This window comes from Hermetia illucens, chromosome 4, assembly GCF_905115235.1.
Source record: "Hermetia illucens chromosome 4, iHerIll2.2.curated.20191125, whole genome shotgun sequence".
Taxonomy (NCBI): domain Eukaryota; kingdom Metazoa; phylum Arthropoda; class Insecta; order Diptera; family Stratiomyidae; genus Hermetia; species Hermetia illucens.
In genome coordinates, this window is record NC_051852.1 from 146,730,992 (window position 1) to 146,744,309 (window position 13,318).

Sequence of the window (13,318 nt, forward strand, 5' to 3'; positions counted from 1 at the left end):
ATGTCAGATGGTACGTTTTTCTCTGTCACAGTCTCCTATGCTTTGCTGATGTCAAGGGCCACCGCTTTCACGATTCTGTCCTTACCCTTGGCAACACATATTTTCAGGTAGTTTAAGCACGTCGTGGTCGATTTCCCTTTTCTGTACGCATAGCAATGCTCCGCAAACACTTTTTTTTGTTTCTAGAAAGAAGGAAAGTCTTTCTTTTACCCTACCGTTAAGAATTTTGGCGAAAATGTTTATAAGGGAAATAGATCTGAAGTTCATGGTGTTGTTCAGGTCAATGTGGTTTTTGGGTATTGGGATAATCTTGACTATCCTCCATTCTTGAGGTGATTGGAGGGCCCTCCAACCCCCATTAAGCGCCCTCAGAAAGTGTAATTTAGTTTCTTCATTCAGCCAGTTTTCATAAGAGGAAAGTATCTTATCATTCCCTGGAGCGGACTGTCTCTTGTGCTTTGCAAGGACTTTGTTAAGGTCATCCATGATGAAGTTAGCATAGCAATAGGTGGCATATGGTACTGTATCTAGGGGTGCAGATCTTTTGCCATAGTTTCCTTCTATAATATTTCTGTGAAAATTTTTTGTTTCTTGTCTTTATCCAATGATGTGCGTTATCTGGACGCTTCCTGAAAGTTTTTGAACTTCCTGAGCTTTAACAGGAACTGTTTGGTGCCGTCTGGTTCGACATTTCTTTCCAGAAGTTTCCTTTTGCCCTCCTGATTTCCTCCTTCCATCGTTTAGTTGCCTGTTTGGTCCTGAAGGAGTCCTCGTAGTTTGGGAGTTTGTCTGAAAGCTCTCACCGCTTCCATGTTTTTCCTTAGATGGGAACCCAGGACATTACTGCCCCAGGCCTTCGGTCTCGCGGTTCTCCTTACTCTGTATGTCAACTTGATCTGCTCCTGTCTTTCAAGCGTGAAGTTCCTTAGGTCATCTTGGCGCTGTGGGTTCTGAATCAATTCCCTAAGTTTGATATTAGCTGGTCTGAAGTTGGTCTTACAGATGCTATGTTAGATGTTACCTTCCGTCAAGTCTCAGATGATAATGACATTTTGCAGCCTTTGGTAGCTTTTTTATACACTGTCCATTTAGACTCAGGTAGATAAGATACATTTTTTGCGCAGGATGCACCATCGCAATCATCGGACAAACTACAGTTTAAGCATTTACTTTTGGATGCTTTACATACCTTAGCAATTTGTCCTAAATGCCCACAGTTGTAGCACTGCCTTTCACTCAGTTCAAAGAGATCTACTTTGAAATACACGCAATTATTACTGGCACAGGCAGCGATTCTCCCAGAATGGTTAATTTTGCAGTGCCAGTGGGTATTTTGACCTCTTTGTTATCACTGTCAGTTCTTCTGAGCCTCTGGGTTTTGATTACTTTTACGTTGGCCTCTGAGGCTTGAGTGATTTTCTCTTCCGTATAATTAAGTGACACACCACGTAGCATGTACCGCTCCATGACAAAAACCTCCTTGGGCTGACGCTTCAAATCCACTGCGCCATTACCCGATCTGAAATCTCTGTCAAAACGTAATGTTCCCAGGCCTTTTCGTCGAATATGATCAACCATGTACACCACAATGCTCATCTCTATCGAGTCAAAAAGGGTTGAGTAATTCGATGAACTGCTGAATAACCAGAATATAGACGAGCTGGAGGTCCCGTAAACTGAAAATTACGGAAAAATGCCACCACCAAGCATTAAAGATCCGTGCAATTCATCGGCTTAAAAATAATAAAAAAAACCTGTACGCAGTGAAAGTACAGCCGAATTGATTACATATGGAAGTAACCTTCTATACCAAGCGGTTCATCAACTTATTCTCAAGGTTTACGGTAGGGAATCAATACCTGGTGACTGGAAACAATCGCCAGCTCAGTTGTGTTATATGCGGTTGGGGCATCAGCAATAAATATAGCAAAAATCGGAGGCAATTTCAATTTGGACTGTTTAGATGGCCGGTGATCAAATGAAAAACAATTCGACCACCCGAAAGGTGATAAGGAAACCGATATATCTTAGTGTCTCACCGCCTTCCACGCCCAGAGTTGAACTAATGATGCCACTTGGCTTGTCGGTACGTGGATGGTGTTTGGATGGCTTTTCCGACGTAACTGACAGGCCAAACTGAACGTGGGCGCCAGCCTTAACAGTGGAAAATGTGATAAATCACATGGTGAAATCGAATACATCGACGACTAAGAGACGGAAGCTGACCTGAGTCGTAGAATAGAAAATCCCGTAATTAACACCGTACCAAGCAATAGCCACTAGTACGACTAGAATGAGACGTTAGCGACTGAATAGCCCCGCGAAGTAATATCGAAACCGTGGTTCCTCGGGGAAAAAATATGGTTGGTTTAGGCGGACGGTGTCGACATGCACGTTCTTGACTACAGAAGCGTACCCATGACATTTTCCGCAAAATTTTAAAAAGGAAGTGGTCTAGCGATATCTGTCAAGACATAATGTTGCTGGAGGATTATTGCTGCACGTCATTACAGCCATGCCAGTAAAACTGTGGCTTAATTTCATTAATAATAAATTTAAAATAACACTATTGAGAGGAAAAACTGAAAACACGATTTTTTACCAAATTGTGTGTACAGAAAAAGTATAGAGAGGTGGAAATTGAAATCGATTTTCGTGACGTGATCATTATTCAAAATGATGTATGAAACTTACCTCATCCTGCGTTCTCTGATCATCTGGTTCCGACAGATCGCTTAAGCTATAACTTCTTCGTATGGTTTGCACCAAATTTCCACCGCCCTACAATGAAAAATCCACGAAAATTAGATAATATAATTCCTCCCAAATGTTGGGCTTTGAAGTGAAAATTGTTTAAAAATTTAGTCATTCAAGTTACCAGACATCATTCTTTAATTTTAGTACTATTAACAACATGTGAAGTTAATAGAAAGTTTGCATATTAAAAACAGTGAAAAGTAAATAAGAAAAAAATTGTCAACATACCAAAAATCAAATGGATTGTCATTATTTTCGTATCTTTTGCTTGATTTTGATCGAGAAGAAGCAAAGGTTGTGAGTCTTTTTTTATTGTGAAAACTTGCAATGAATTTTAGCTGTTTTCATTTTTAAATGTATTATTCTAAGTTTTAATTTTGTTTTATCTGAATGTGACGTTACATGAAGACATGCTGCTGTAAAATAAACATGTTTAAATTTTACGATGATTGAAACAATGTTCTTGCTAAAATAAACATCAGCTGAAAGGAAATAAAAGTAAATAATAAAACACGAAATGCTTAAAATATGCAACTAATGTTTATTGTGAAAAACATAATTCTTGATCGAAGATATATGAAGAATTAACAAGACAAAACATTGAGCTGATATAAGAACAAAATAAGATACAAGCAATCGAAAAGTTAAATGAGATAAATTGACTTAAAAGGTGTTATAGATATTCGGAAATCTTTTAGTTTAAGGAATAACTGAATGTGCAAAATTCGACAAGGCATCTGTTTTAAGCTCCAGGGCAAGAGGTATAAGATTCTACTTCTTCAGTTTAAAAGCGTTATTCTATTGTAGTTTCTTAAATTGATTTGATTGCGAAAGATACATTTCCTGATAGGAACAAAAAAATACAACTAGTGCGTGTCCTTTCGAAATATTGATTCAGTGAGAGATCATATCAAATTTCTCAAACATTTGCACCAAATTCAACTTCACATTATCTCACTAAATATCTAAAAATAAAAATTCACAGGAAACATATTGAGATTACATGATCAACACAATTGAGTTGGCAAATTATTTCAAGCTAACTAGACTTCAATATTATTCTGTGGAAACTATCCTAGGTTTTTCATGTATTCTAATCATCGTACAAATTTTATAAAAAATACAAAAACTACAATCTATGGTAGAGAATTGGTTGAGCGTTATCACACGCGCTTAATATGCTCCAGCACTTCCTTCACAACTATTGTAGTCGAAGATCGCTTTACACGGCAGTAAAGTGTTCACACAATATCGTCTCTTATTCGAATAAATGCTAAGATTATGTAATATGTAGTAGGACGAGAATGCGTACAATTCTAAGTGTTTTCAAGATGTCATGACTATTTCAAGATTCATTTCTTTGGATTCGTTCAGCTGTCGAGTTAAACCAGCGCTAATTTCATGGGGGTGCCTTCAAAGGGAGGCAAAAATCAATGAAGGATCGAGGAACAATCAATAACGCGACAAAGTAAAATTCATCAAAATCGGTTCGTCCCGGTGGACTTTATCTAAAAATCTGATTCGCCTGGTTGAAAGTGCATGCAGTGCTATATTTCCGATGCAAAAAGAACTAATCTAACTCGACAACTGATACGATTTGTTTCCTTCTTCGCTTCCATTCACTCAACATCTATGACTTCATTCTCATCAAGTTCTGGTGTTTGCCTCAGTTTCCTACGACCCTTCACAACAGCCTTAGCAGTTTTCTTCACAATCGTAATCCCGTGCGATTTCGTTTTACGCTTTGGTGCTTCACGAATTCGAGCCGAACTATTCTCATTAGGTGTTGAATTTTTCTTAGATGCCTGATTTGCTGCAGCTGTTTCGATAAAGATATCTTCGTCCTCAGATGATCCCTCGAATTGATTGCGAAGCGAAAGTGCCGAATCTACGGATCTTGTGCGCATCATAGTCACATTTTCAGAATCAACTTCGTCCGAAACACGACGACTAGCCGTTGCTGAACTTAAGGACAGGCTATAATCGGACTGACTTGTTTGCAGCGGATGCAGGTTCGAATTCTGTATGCCTGCGAGTGGTACTTGCAATGTCTATGGGATGGGGTGGAAAAAGATGTGGTGGTGCCAATGAGGTAATTCAATTGACTATCAATTTGTTAAATTTTTGGTTTTTTTTTTCAGTGTAATTTTGCAATTTTGATACGAAAATTTCGAGAGGGTTCACAGTTTCCGCTTGAATGCATGGTACTATGATGAATGATTTCCTATAGTGGTAGTTTGTAACACAAATGACCATTTTTGGAGTGATAGTTTTGCAGATCATGCATTATACATATTTAACTTCCAATATTGAAACATTCCTTTACTTTAAGATACCGAATTCAACTGCATAAATTCCCGCAAGAATGTTTCCATGCATCAAACAATTAAATGCAAACAACTTGTTTAAAAGTAGCACAGGTCTCACCACCATTTGTGCGCAAGAACGCGTAAAAATGTTAATTTTCGTTGGCTTTGAATCACTCTAATTTATGTATTTTGAACCAAGGATAACATAATACGCACTTGAGAGTTATTTGATTCACAAAATTGCATATATAAATCTATTTACAGTGTGGTTACCATATTGCAAAGTCTAAGGACTTTAGATATAACATAAAACTATTCTGCCCAAATACGGTGTGCATCCAAGCAACGTCCGTGTTCCATCCGAAGTGGAATACTTTGGTTTTTGTAGCACCTAAAGACAAATACCACAAGAGCAAGCGATTCTTCAGAAATTTGCTGACCGGATTCCAAGTCATATATGTGGCACCATCGAAAGTGAATTTAACGACCCTGGTAATGCTGAATTAGAAGAAAAGCTGACCTAAAACTAAATGAAAGTAAAACCAAAGCTATGATATTACAAGAAAGGAGATGTCAAACGGATAAAATGTGGCTTTAAATAACTAGGACTTCAAAATAGTTGATAGATTTGAACACTTAGAGGTAACAACCATAAAGGACAACAATGGCATAAACGAAATCAAAGGACAAATAACCCTTGCAAACATAACATATAAAAGTGGAAGTGGTTGGTATATATGCATATCCGTTTGTGATTGATAGATTCCAAAACCGTTCAACCGATTACCATGAAAATTGGCTTAAATCTATATATATTTTTAACTGAGGTTTTGACATTATATAAGTTGCCGTAACTTGCCAGTAGATGGCGCTGCAGAGTATTAACACATAGTTCAACCGATTGCTCTGAAAATTGTAGTAAAGTTGACTTTTTAACACTATCCACGTAGGGGCTAGAAGTTTACGCAGGGGAGAGGGGCGGCTCTTCTTCAATACTGATGAAAGCTCGTGATGGTCACCCCCTTTAAAAAGTGATGGTCATTCAAAGGGCGATCTTGTTATGTTATCGTGGTAATATTTTAATTTTCAATCCTACTCTTTTAAGAAGAAAGGATGGAGAGGGGTATGCAAGAGAAAAAAGAGAACCCTCCTCCTAACCCTGTTAAAAAATTGTGACGGCCATCCTGACTTAAAACACTCTGATACCCCAAATTGGGGCTATTTTCATGTCGATACGGTACGGTTTACCCTGGAACTCCGTTTCGCCATGAGGAAAGGAGAGTGTAAATGGAGAAGCGGGTCTTCCCTCCCAAAGCCCGTTGAAAAATCTCCTTGACAAGTAATGGCGCTTCAAATGGGAAATCTAAATCACCATCGATAACGACCACTTCGAACCCAGCATACTGGAACGAGTAGATTCAGCCAAGACCTCCAAGAGAAGCATGACTAAACGTTAGTTGCCTCGTGAACCTAGTCACATCAACCATGTACTGGATGTTAAGTCATTCGTCGATGAGGAAGTCAAATAGAAAACGGAAAAGGTTATTCAACGAGAAATTTGATCACTTGAAGACAGCAAAACTTGGTAAGCAATATTGTTGCCTCACGGGTCCATTAAAAAATACACGATTTTTGACGGACATATAGTTTCTCTTGGTTTGCTTAGGAAGCAACAGCGAATGGTCCTCCAGTTGAAAAAAAGTCTATATGGTTTGCAGGCCCATCTAGAAGAGGAGAAAGAGAGGGCTTGGAAAGAAACTGAGGGGAGGAAGAGAAAGTGAGGGAAGGCAGTAAGTGGGGGAAGGGACAGAAAGGCTCCCGGATCCGGAGTTCCCTCGAGAGTTCGAAAGAAAGAAATCTTAAACAAATGAAATCAATTATGCAATTGAGAGTGGGGTATAATTTTCACTCCAGAGCCGGTTTTTCTCCCTTACGAACCACATAATTTAAAACAAACGCCCAATGATTTTGAGGAGATATTCGATTGCTTTTTCAAGTAAATCGGGGCTGATGCAATGCTGACCATTATGATGGATGCAACCGGGTAGATATCTTAGTTGGAACGAATAGGATTCGACCCAGTTGAATCAAGGAAACCATGAAAAAAAAGATTGAAGAACCATTTCGGAAAACTAAACTCATTTTTACGAATCAGCATCAACACAAAGAAACGCATGTACTACGTCAAACGAACTATCTCTGAGAGATACTTATGCGTTTCGATACGAAAACTTGGAACTCCCGTCACCACGCCTGTAGAGACAAGTACGGAACAAGAAAAATAATTTTGAGGAAAAACACGTGGACCACACCGGGAATTGATTGATGCTTCAATATATGCGGCAACTATGTATATCGAGGCCATGCAGGCAGTATGAACTATCTCCGTAGACAACAGAACAAATACTTAGGTGTTCTGTGAAAAAGGCTGAAACGATTCATAAGGTATATCAACGAGACCGTTGTTTAGTAGTCCTAAAGGCAAAATTCAAAGTTGAAATTATGCGAAAAACGGAGCCCAAACTGGATCTAGGATGGAATTTACGCGGACGCCCCTATAATCCTTTTGTTGAAATTTTTGTCCTGGGCCCCAGAAAGATTCCAGACCCGTGTTGAACGTCTTGAAAATGTAAAGAACTGAAAATTGTAGAATAATTTGGAAAATTGGAAGGAAAGCGTACGACAGCCATTGAGATAAAAACAATTATATAAGAAAGCCATTCCACTCAGTACATGCGTTGTTTCACAACTCCGAACCCTTCTTTTCCGAATAAATTGCGTGCTACAGGCAACATACAACTCTAAACTGAGACCGGACATAAATCTAAAGAAGTTCCTAAGACGTTTATCGTCTTCCCTGACCGAGCGTCCGCCTTTTGCCGAAAGTTATTCAATCAAAGGGGGGACTTCTGCGTGCACTTCTAATGCCCACTGTAACAAAGAAAAAAGTCCTAGAAATGTGTATGAGTAACCGGACACGACGCCAAGCCCGCCAGCCGATCAGGCAAGGGATACTCTGCTATATCGCTATATTTGTGCATACTGTAGGAAAAGTAATGTCGACTTTGCCAAAAAACAGTTCACGGAAATGATATTACCTCAACGACGATTAATGTTTTCAGTTGCAGTATGTTAAGTGAAATCGTGTGCAACGTAGCATGCAGTCGATAAGTTATTCAAGCACACCCTTATTTTATTCGATAGACGGAATCTCCGTCCGCGACGCTTTGATGAGAGCATTTAATTCGATATCTGCCTTTCTGCAGAGAAATACTTAACCAACGATAAATCCTGCGTATACGAAACATTTTAAGGTCGGGTTTCTTTTCCCCTATTCAAAAAGACTAAAAAAAACACATGTAGCAACGGCCAAATAGCTTAAACAATCGAGAGGCTTTGTCGAAAAATAGACGCAATACTTTAAGGAGCCGAAAATGCCGACGATTTTCCAAATCATGGTCTAATGAGGAAAGTGACGAAAAACGATGAAAAATTAAATATGACTGTGCTTTCACGGAATCTCGACTTGTTCTTGCGTCAAGAGAGGCTACTGTTTTGCTTCTTCTTCAGCCTTTGTCCTGTTCAGAAGCAGGGTCGGCTCGTCCCGATCGGTTGCGTCGTTTTGCCCGGTCATGTACCTGATCTGGATGGAATTGAGAGGCTCTCAAACCAACATCTAAAGCATCAAGCCATCGTTGTCTCGGCTGGCCTTTTGTTGGCCTTGGAGAAGAACGAATGATGTGATTGGCCTTTACGACCGCTTCACACTAATCCTAACAACATCATATGGTCCCACTTTAAGTAGAAGCTTCGAAGTAAGCCATCCTCACTTTCATGCAGCTCCTTCGAGAGATCCGACCCATTTTCAAGGCCCTTCTTAGCGTATTTGCCGAAAAATTTCTTGGTAAGCAAGCCTTAGAAATGACAGGAAATAACTGAGCTGCTGGTGACGGGACTCACTACCAATTCGACTGCCCATTGCTATGGATCATGTCAAGTGTATTAACATAAATTGGTTAACTCACTACATCTCACCGTACTTATTATTCATTGCGGTTTTTTTTTCTGAGGAAAATACTCTGGTTTAATACTGGCCACGGCTTCCAAAAGTGAATTCTTCCTGGGTACCCTATTGTTGAATTCAGCAATTCAAAGTTGTGATAACACGTATTTATGGCTTGACTGAATAACTCACAGGCCTGCGTTAAAAACAAAAGCAAGTGGAGGAGAAAATTTGGCCGTCTTACAAAATGGTACTTGGAAGTAGTCCATTTGCAAAAATGAATGAACTTTGCTAGACTAATCAGAAAAAAATTTTAAAATGTGTTATTTAACGTCAAATATGAAATATATTCCATTCTCAGAAAATTTTCAGACTATCAATTGAAAACAAGTCGGGAAACCGGAATCATGACGCTTCAGGTATAAAAGGTTTTGTGTTTCCCTTTGTGAGGAGCATACGGCAATTCTCCATTGGCTGATAGCATTGACTCGAAATATTTAAATTGCTGAGTGTTGTCATCTGCAGTAACCTGCCCAGAACTGAGCGAATTAAATATCTCGAGTCAATCCTATCAGGCAATGGAGAACTGCGTAATAAAATTGTTTCACGCATGAATGCGACCTGAATGAAGTGGCGTTCCACAATTGGTGTTCTTTATGATCGAAGCATCAGCGAACGTCTCAAACCTAAAATTTACTGCAATGTCATCCCTCCTGTCGCTTTCTATGGTTCTCAGTGTTGGCCGACTATAAAAGACAATAAACGGCGTCTTGCGGTAAAGGAGACGAAGATGTTGCATTGGACTGGTGGCGTGACACGTTTTGATTACATCCGAAATGAGGATATCCGCGATCGATATGGGGTTACACCGATCGTAGAGAAACTCCGAGGAAGGCGACTTCGATGGTATGGTCACGTAATTCGCGTTAACGAGAATTCACTTACCAAGATTGCTCTGGACATCGAAGTCAATGGTAAGCGACCAAAAGGCCAGGCAAAACAACGGTGGCTTGGTACGCTAGATGGACATTTAAAAGCCTCGAAATTGCATCCAGATCAAGCAATTGATAAAATAAAATGGCGAAACCAATCACGACCAGCCGACCCTGCTTGCCAACGGGACAAAAGCTGAAGAAGAAGATGTGACGAGCGACGAGTGCATAACAGTTCCGTGTCACATAGTCAAAAATTCCATTGCCTTCTAGTTTTTAGAAAGCGATTTAAATAAATCATTTGTTCGAAATGCAGGAAGGAGATGCTTGGCGCATCAGATACGATCATGAATGAATTATTTGACGACCCACCAGCATCGACACTAATCAAAATCCGGAAATTGCAATGTGTTGGGCACATCGAACGAATGCCCGAGGAAAGGATCCAGAAACGAGTGTTGGAAGGCAGAGCCGGTAGCAACCGACCAAAGGGGAAGCCAAGGAAACGTTGAGAGGACTCAGTGGACACAGATTACAGATCAATTCTAAGATTTTCTAACTGGACGACGCGTTGTTCGGATCGAGATAATTGAAGACGATACAACCGGGAAGCCAAGGCTTGATTTAGCTTTAGCGCCAGCGAAACTTGACTGGGTTATTCACAGACTTGCGTTCAAAAGAAAAACAAATGGAGGAGAAAAATTTGGCGGTCTTTCAAAATGGTACTTATAATTAGTCCAATTACAAAAATGAATGAATGAGCCCTGCTAGACTAATTCAGAAAAAAATTTTAAAATGTGTTATCTAACGTCGAATATGGAATATATTCAATTCTCAAAAAATGTTCAAACGAACAATTGAAAAAAACTGTAGCATGCCGGAAAAAATAACAGCCTTCAAACTCCCATATTATCATATTTGGTTTACACTCATGGACCAACATGGTAAAGTGTAACAGTGAATAGCTTCTTATATACTTCACATATGACTGCCTTGGATCCATTGAATTGGGAGTGAAATGGAATTTCATGTTACCATGACAACAGTTGTTCCAGACTTCAAACCAAACGCAACGAATCACTAATATTACGGCGCATCGAAGCAATACCAAAAACCTGAAATCGAACAGCACTATGCCTAGGTGACATCATTTACCCAACGCTTTGGTTATGGTTCAATTCCTTTCACTTTTTCTGAGAACATCCAAACAAAAAAATCAGGCAACCGTTGCATTGTAGCAACGAACCCTCTTCAGAATATCACAGAAATATTTCCTGCCCACTCGACAATTTTCAAAGTCAGCTGAATGGAAAGAATTGTTTCACTTAGGGGCCCCCGACAAGCAGGAAACATGTATGTGATTATCGTAAGCGTTGTCTTCTATTCAGTCATGAGAAAATTAGAGAATTAGAGAATAATGATGGTGACCGAGAAGGATCCATGCATTTTCATGTCGCAGATGATAATTGTGAAATGAGTAACTTAGAACTGAAGTCACCAATGCAGGCTCAAGCTTATTTCCATAATATTGATTACACTAACAAAGATACAAGCTTACAACATGGTTAGCATTGGAATCTCAAATATTAAGTCTGTAATATTCCCCCTAGCGAATTGTAATATCTAGTTTTACATGCTATTATATGTCCCCCCTTCAATAAATTGTGAATTAATTCGTCCCCAGTGAATACCTGTATAATGCTCCTCCTATGTTAAACAAAACCATTAAATGACGACAAGCGATAACAATGGCGGAAGCAGCGAAAGCAAAAGATGTAGTTGATATTGATGAGTTGCAGTTTCATTTATTCGCTTAATTGTTGCAGAAACTATTCTATCGACTACTTAACGATCATTTGTGTTACAATCAGTGCGACATTAAGGAAAAAAAACGCAAAAAATTGACATTGCGCGTAAAGTATTCTATGTAGATAAAAAAATATGGCAAGTAAAAATTCGAATAAAAAATCACATAGTACATACAGCAAGCAAAAATTGGAGTCAATAAATATTAAAACAAGAATCAAAATTTTAATAAAATGAAACATAAAAGTATTTTTAATAAAAGAAAGTTAAATAGGTAAATACAGGCTCGAGGAAGGAAGAAGATTATTCACTATTATTTCTCTTCCACTATACAAAATTATCAACATCTCTAATGCTTAGATTTCTTAGTTTTCTTATCAGTGGTGGTAGTAGTAGAGCTAGCGGTAGTATCAGTAGAATTATTATTGTTAGAACTTTCATTGGATACCTTTAGTGCCGTTTGCATAATCACATTTGTTGCATAATTAACACCTTTCGATCCCAGCTGCAGAACAGCCGTGTAACCTTTTTCTTTGGCTTGATTAATATATTCATCGATTTCCTGTTAGAATGATCAAATAAAGATAAATCTTATCAGTTATGCAAATATGAAAGAGGATTAGTATTCCATAAAAAAGATACATACCGGCTCGCGACGGGTTAGCATCGGATGAACAAATTTTCTGTATAATGTTGAGCTACCTTTTGTTGCAGGTGATAACAGCCATATTACGATAAGTACTTTAATTTCATAGTAGAATGGAAACCATGATAGAAATATATCCGTGAATGTTTCTATACATGTGAAAAATGCATAAACTATCCAGTACATCATCCATTTTACCTGAAAAGAAAGGAAGTGTGATTAGTTTTTGAATCTGCTTTGAGGGACAATTTCAATTAATTTAAGAATGAAGAATATTTTTTTTCCCTGCCAGAAGGGATATTCTATTTATGCTTCCATAAAGTCGATAATAAAATGTAGACTGAGTACACTGGATGTATGCAAAGCAGCGGTTTCGCAACTATCCTTGCAATGTTGATTTACACTTGGCACGACCTAGAATGCATTCTGAATTTACCCAAAAACAGATGCACATATCTCAGACTTTTCTGAATTTCACTTAATAAATTGCTGGCTGCAGGCGCAGTGCCATCACTTGGGAAAATGAATAAAATCACTTCAATTTACAAAGGTCATGATACATTTCATCTCGAGAATCATCAACACACTTTAAATTTAAAACAGGACATTTCGTTCTAAAGGACCTCTAAACAATAAGTAAAATGGATTTCGGGACAGGCCAAGAGTGGGTTGGGCCAGGTTGGGAGTAAGCTAATCCAACTGACGAGAATCTGTTTACCTGCTAACCATGTGTTAAGGGCTAGCGGATCTGACGGGAGATGAGCCGAAGCAACAGCCCGGAGATCGTCCTCCCTGTACTGGAAATGGCGCTAACAAGACCCCAAGCCAAAGTAGAACCGCATACGCTGAGGCTCTGTGGCCAATG

At 38.9% G+C, this 13,318-nt stretch overlaps 1 protein-coding gene across 2 annotated transcripts in view; it reads right to left on the reverse strand.

Moving 5' to 3' along the window:
• LOC119656236 overlaps window positions 1-13,318 on the reverse strand; it is a 106,503-nt gene that overhangs the window by 4,566 nt on the left and 88,619 nt on the right. For both annotated transcript variants that reach the window (XM_038062655.1, XM_038062654.1), the window contains exons 3-5: window positions 12,454-12,651; window positions 12,256-12,369; window positions 2,695-2,781 (exon numbers count right to left, since the gene is read on the reverse strand). In XM_038062655.1, coding sequence (XP_037918583.1) covers window positions 2,695-2,781; window positions 12,256-12,369; window positions 12,454-12,651 — 399 coding nt within the window. The remainder of the gene's footprint in view (window positions 1-2,694; window positions 2,782-12,255; window positions 12,370-12,453; window positions 12,652-13,318) is intronic.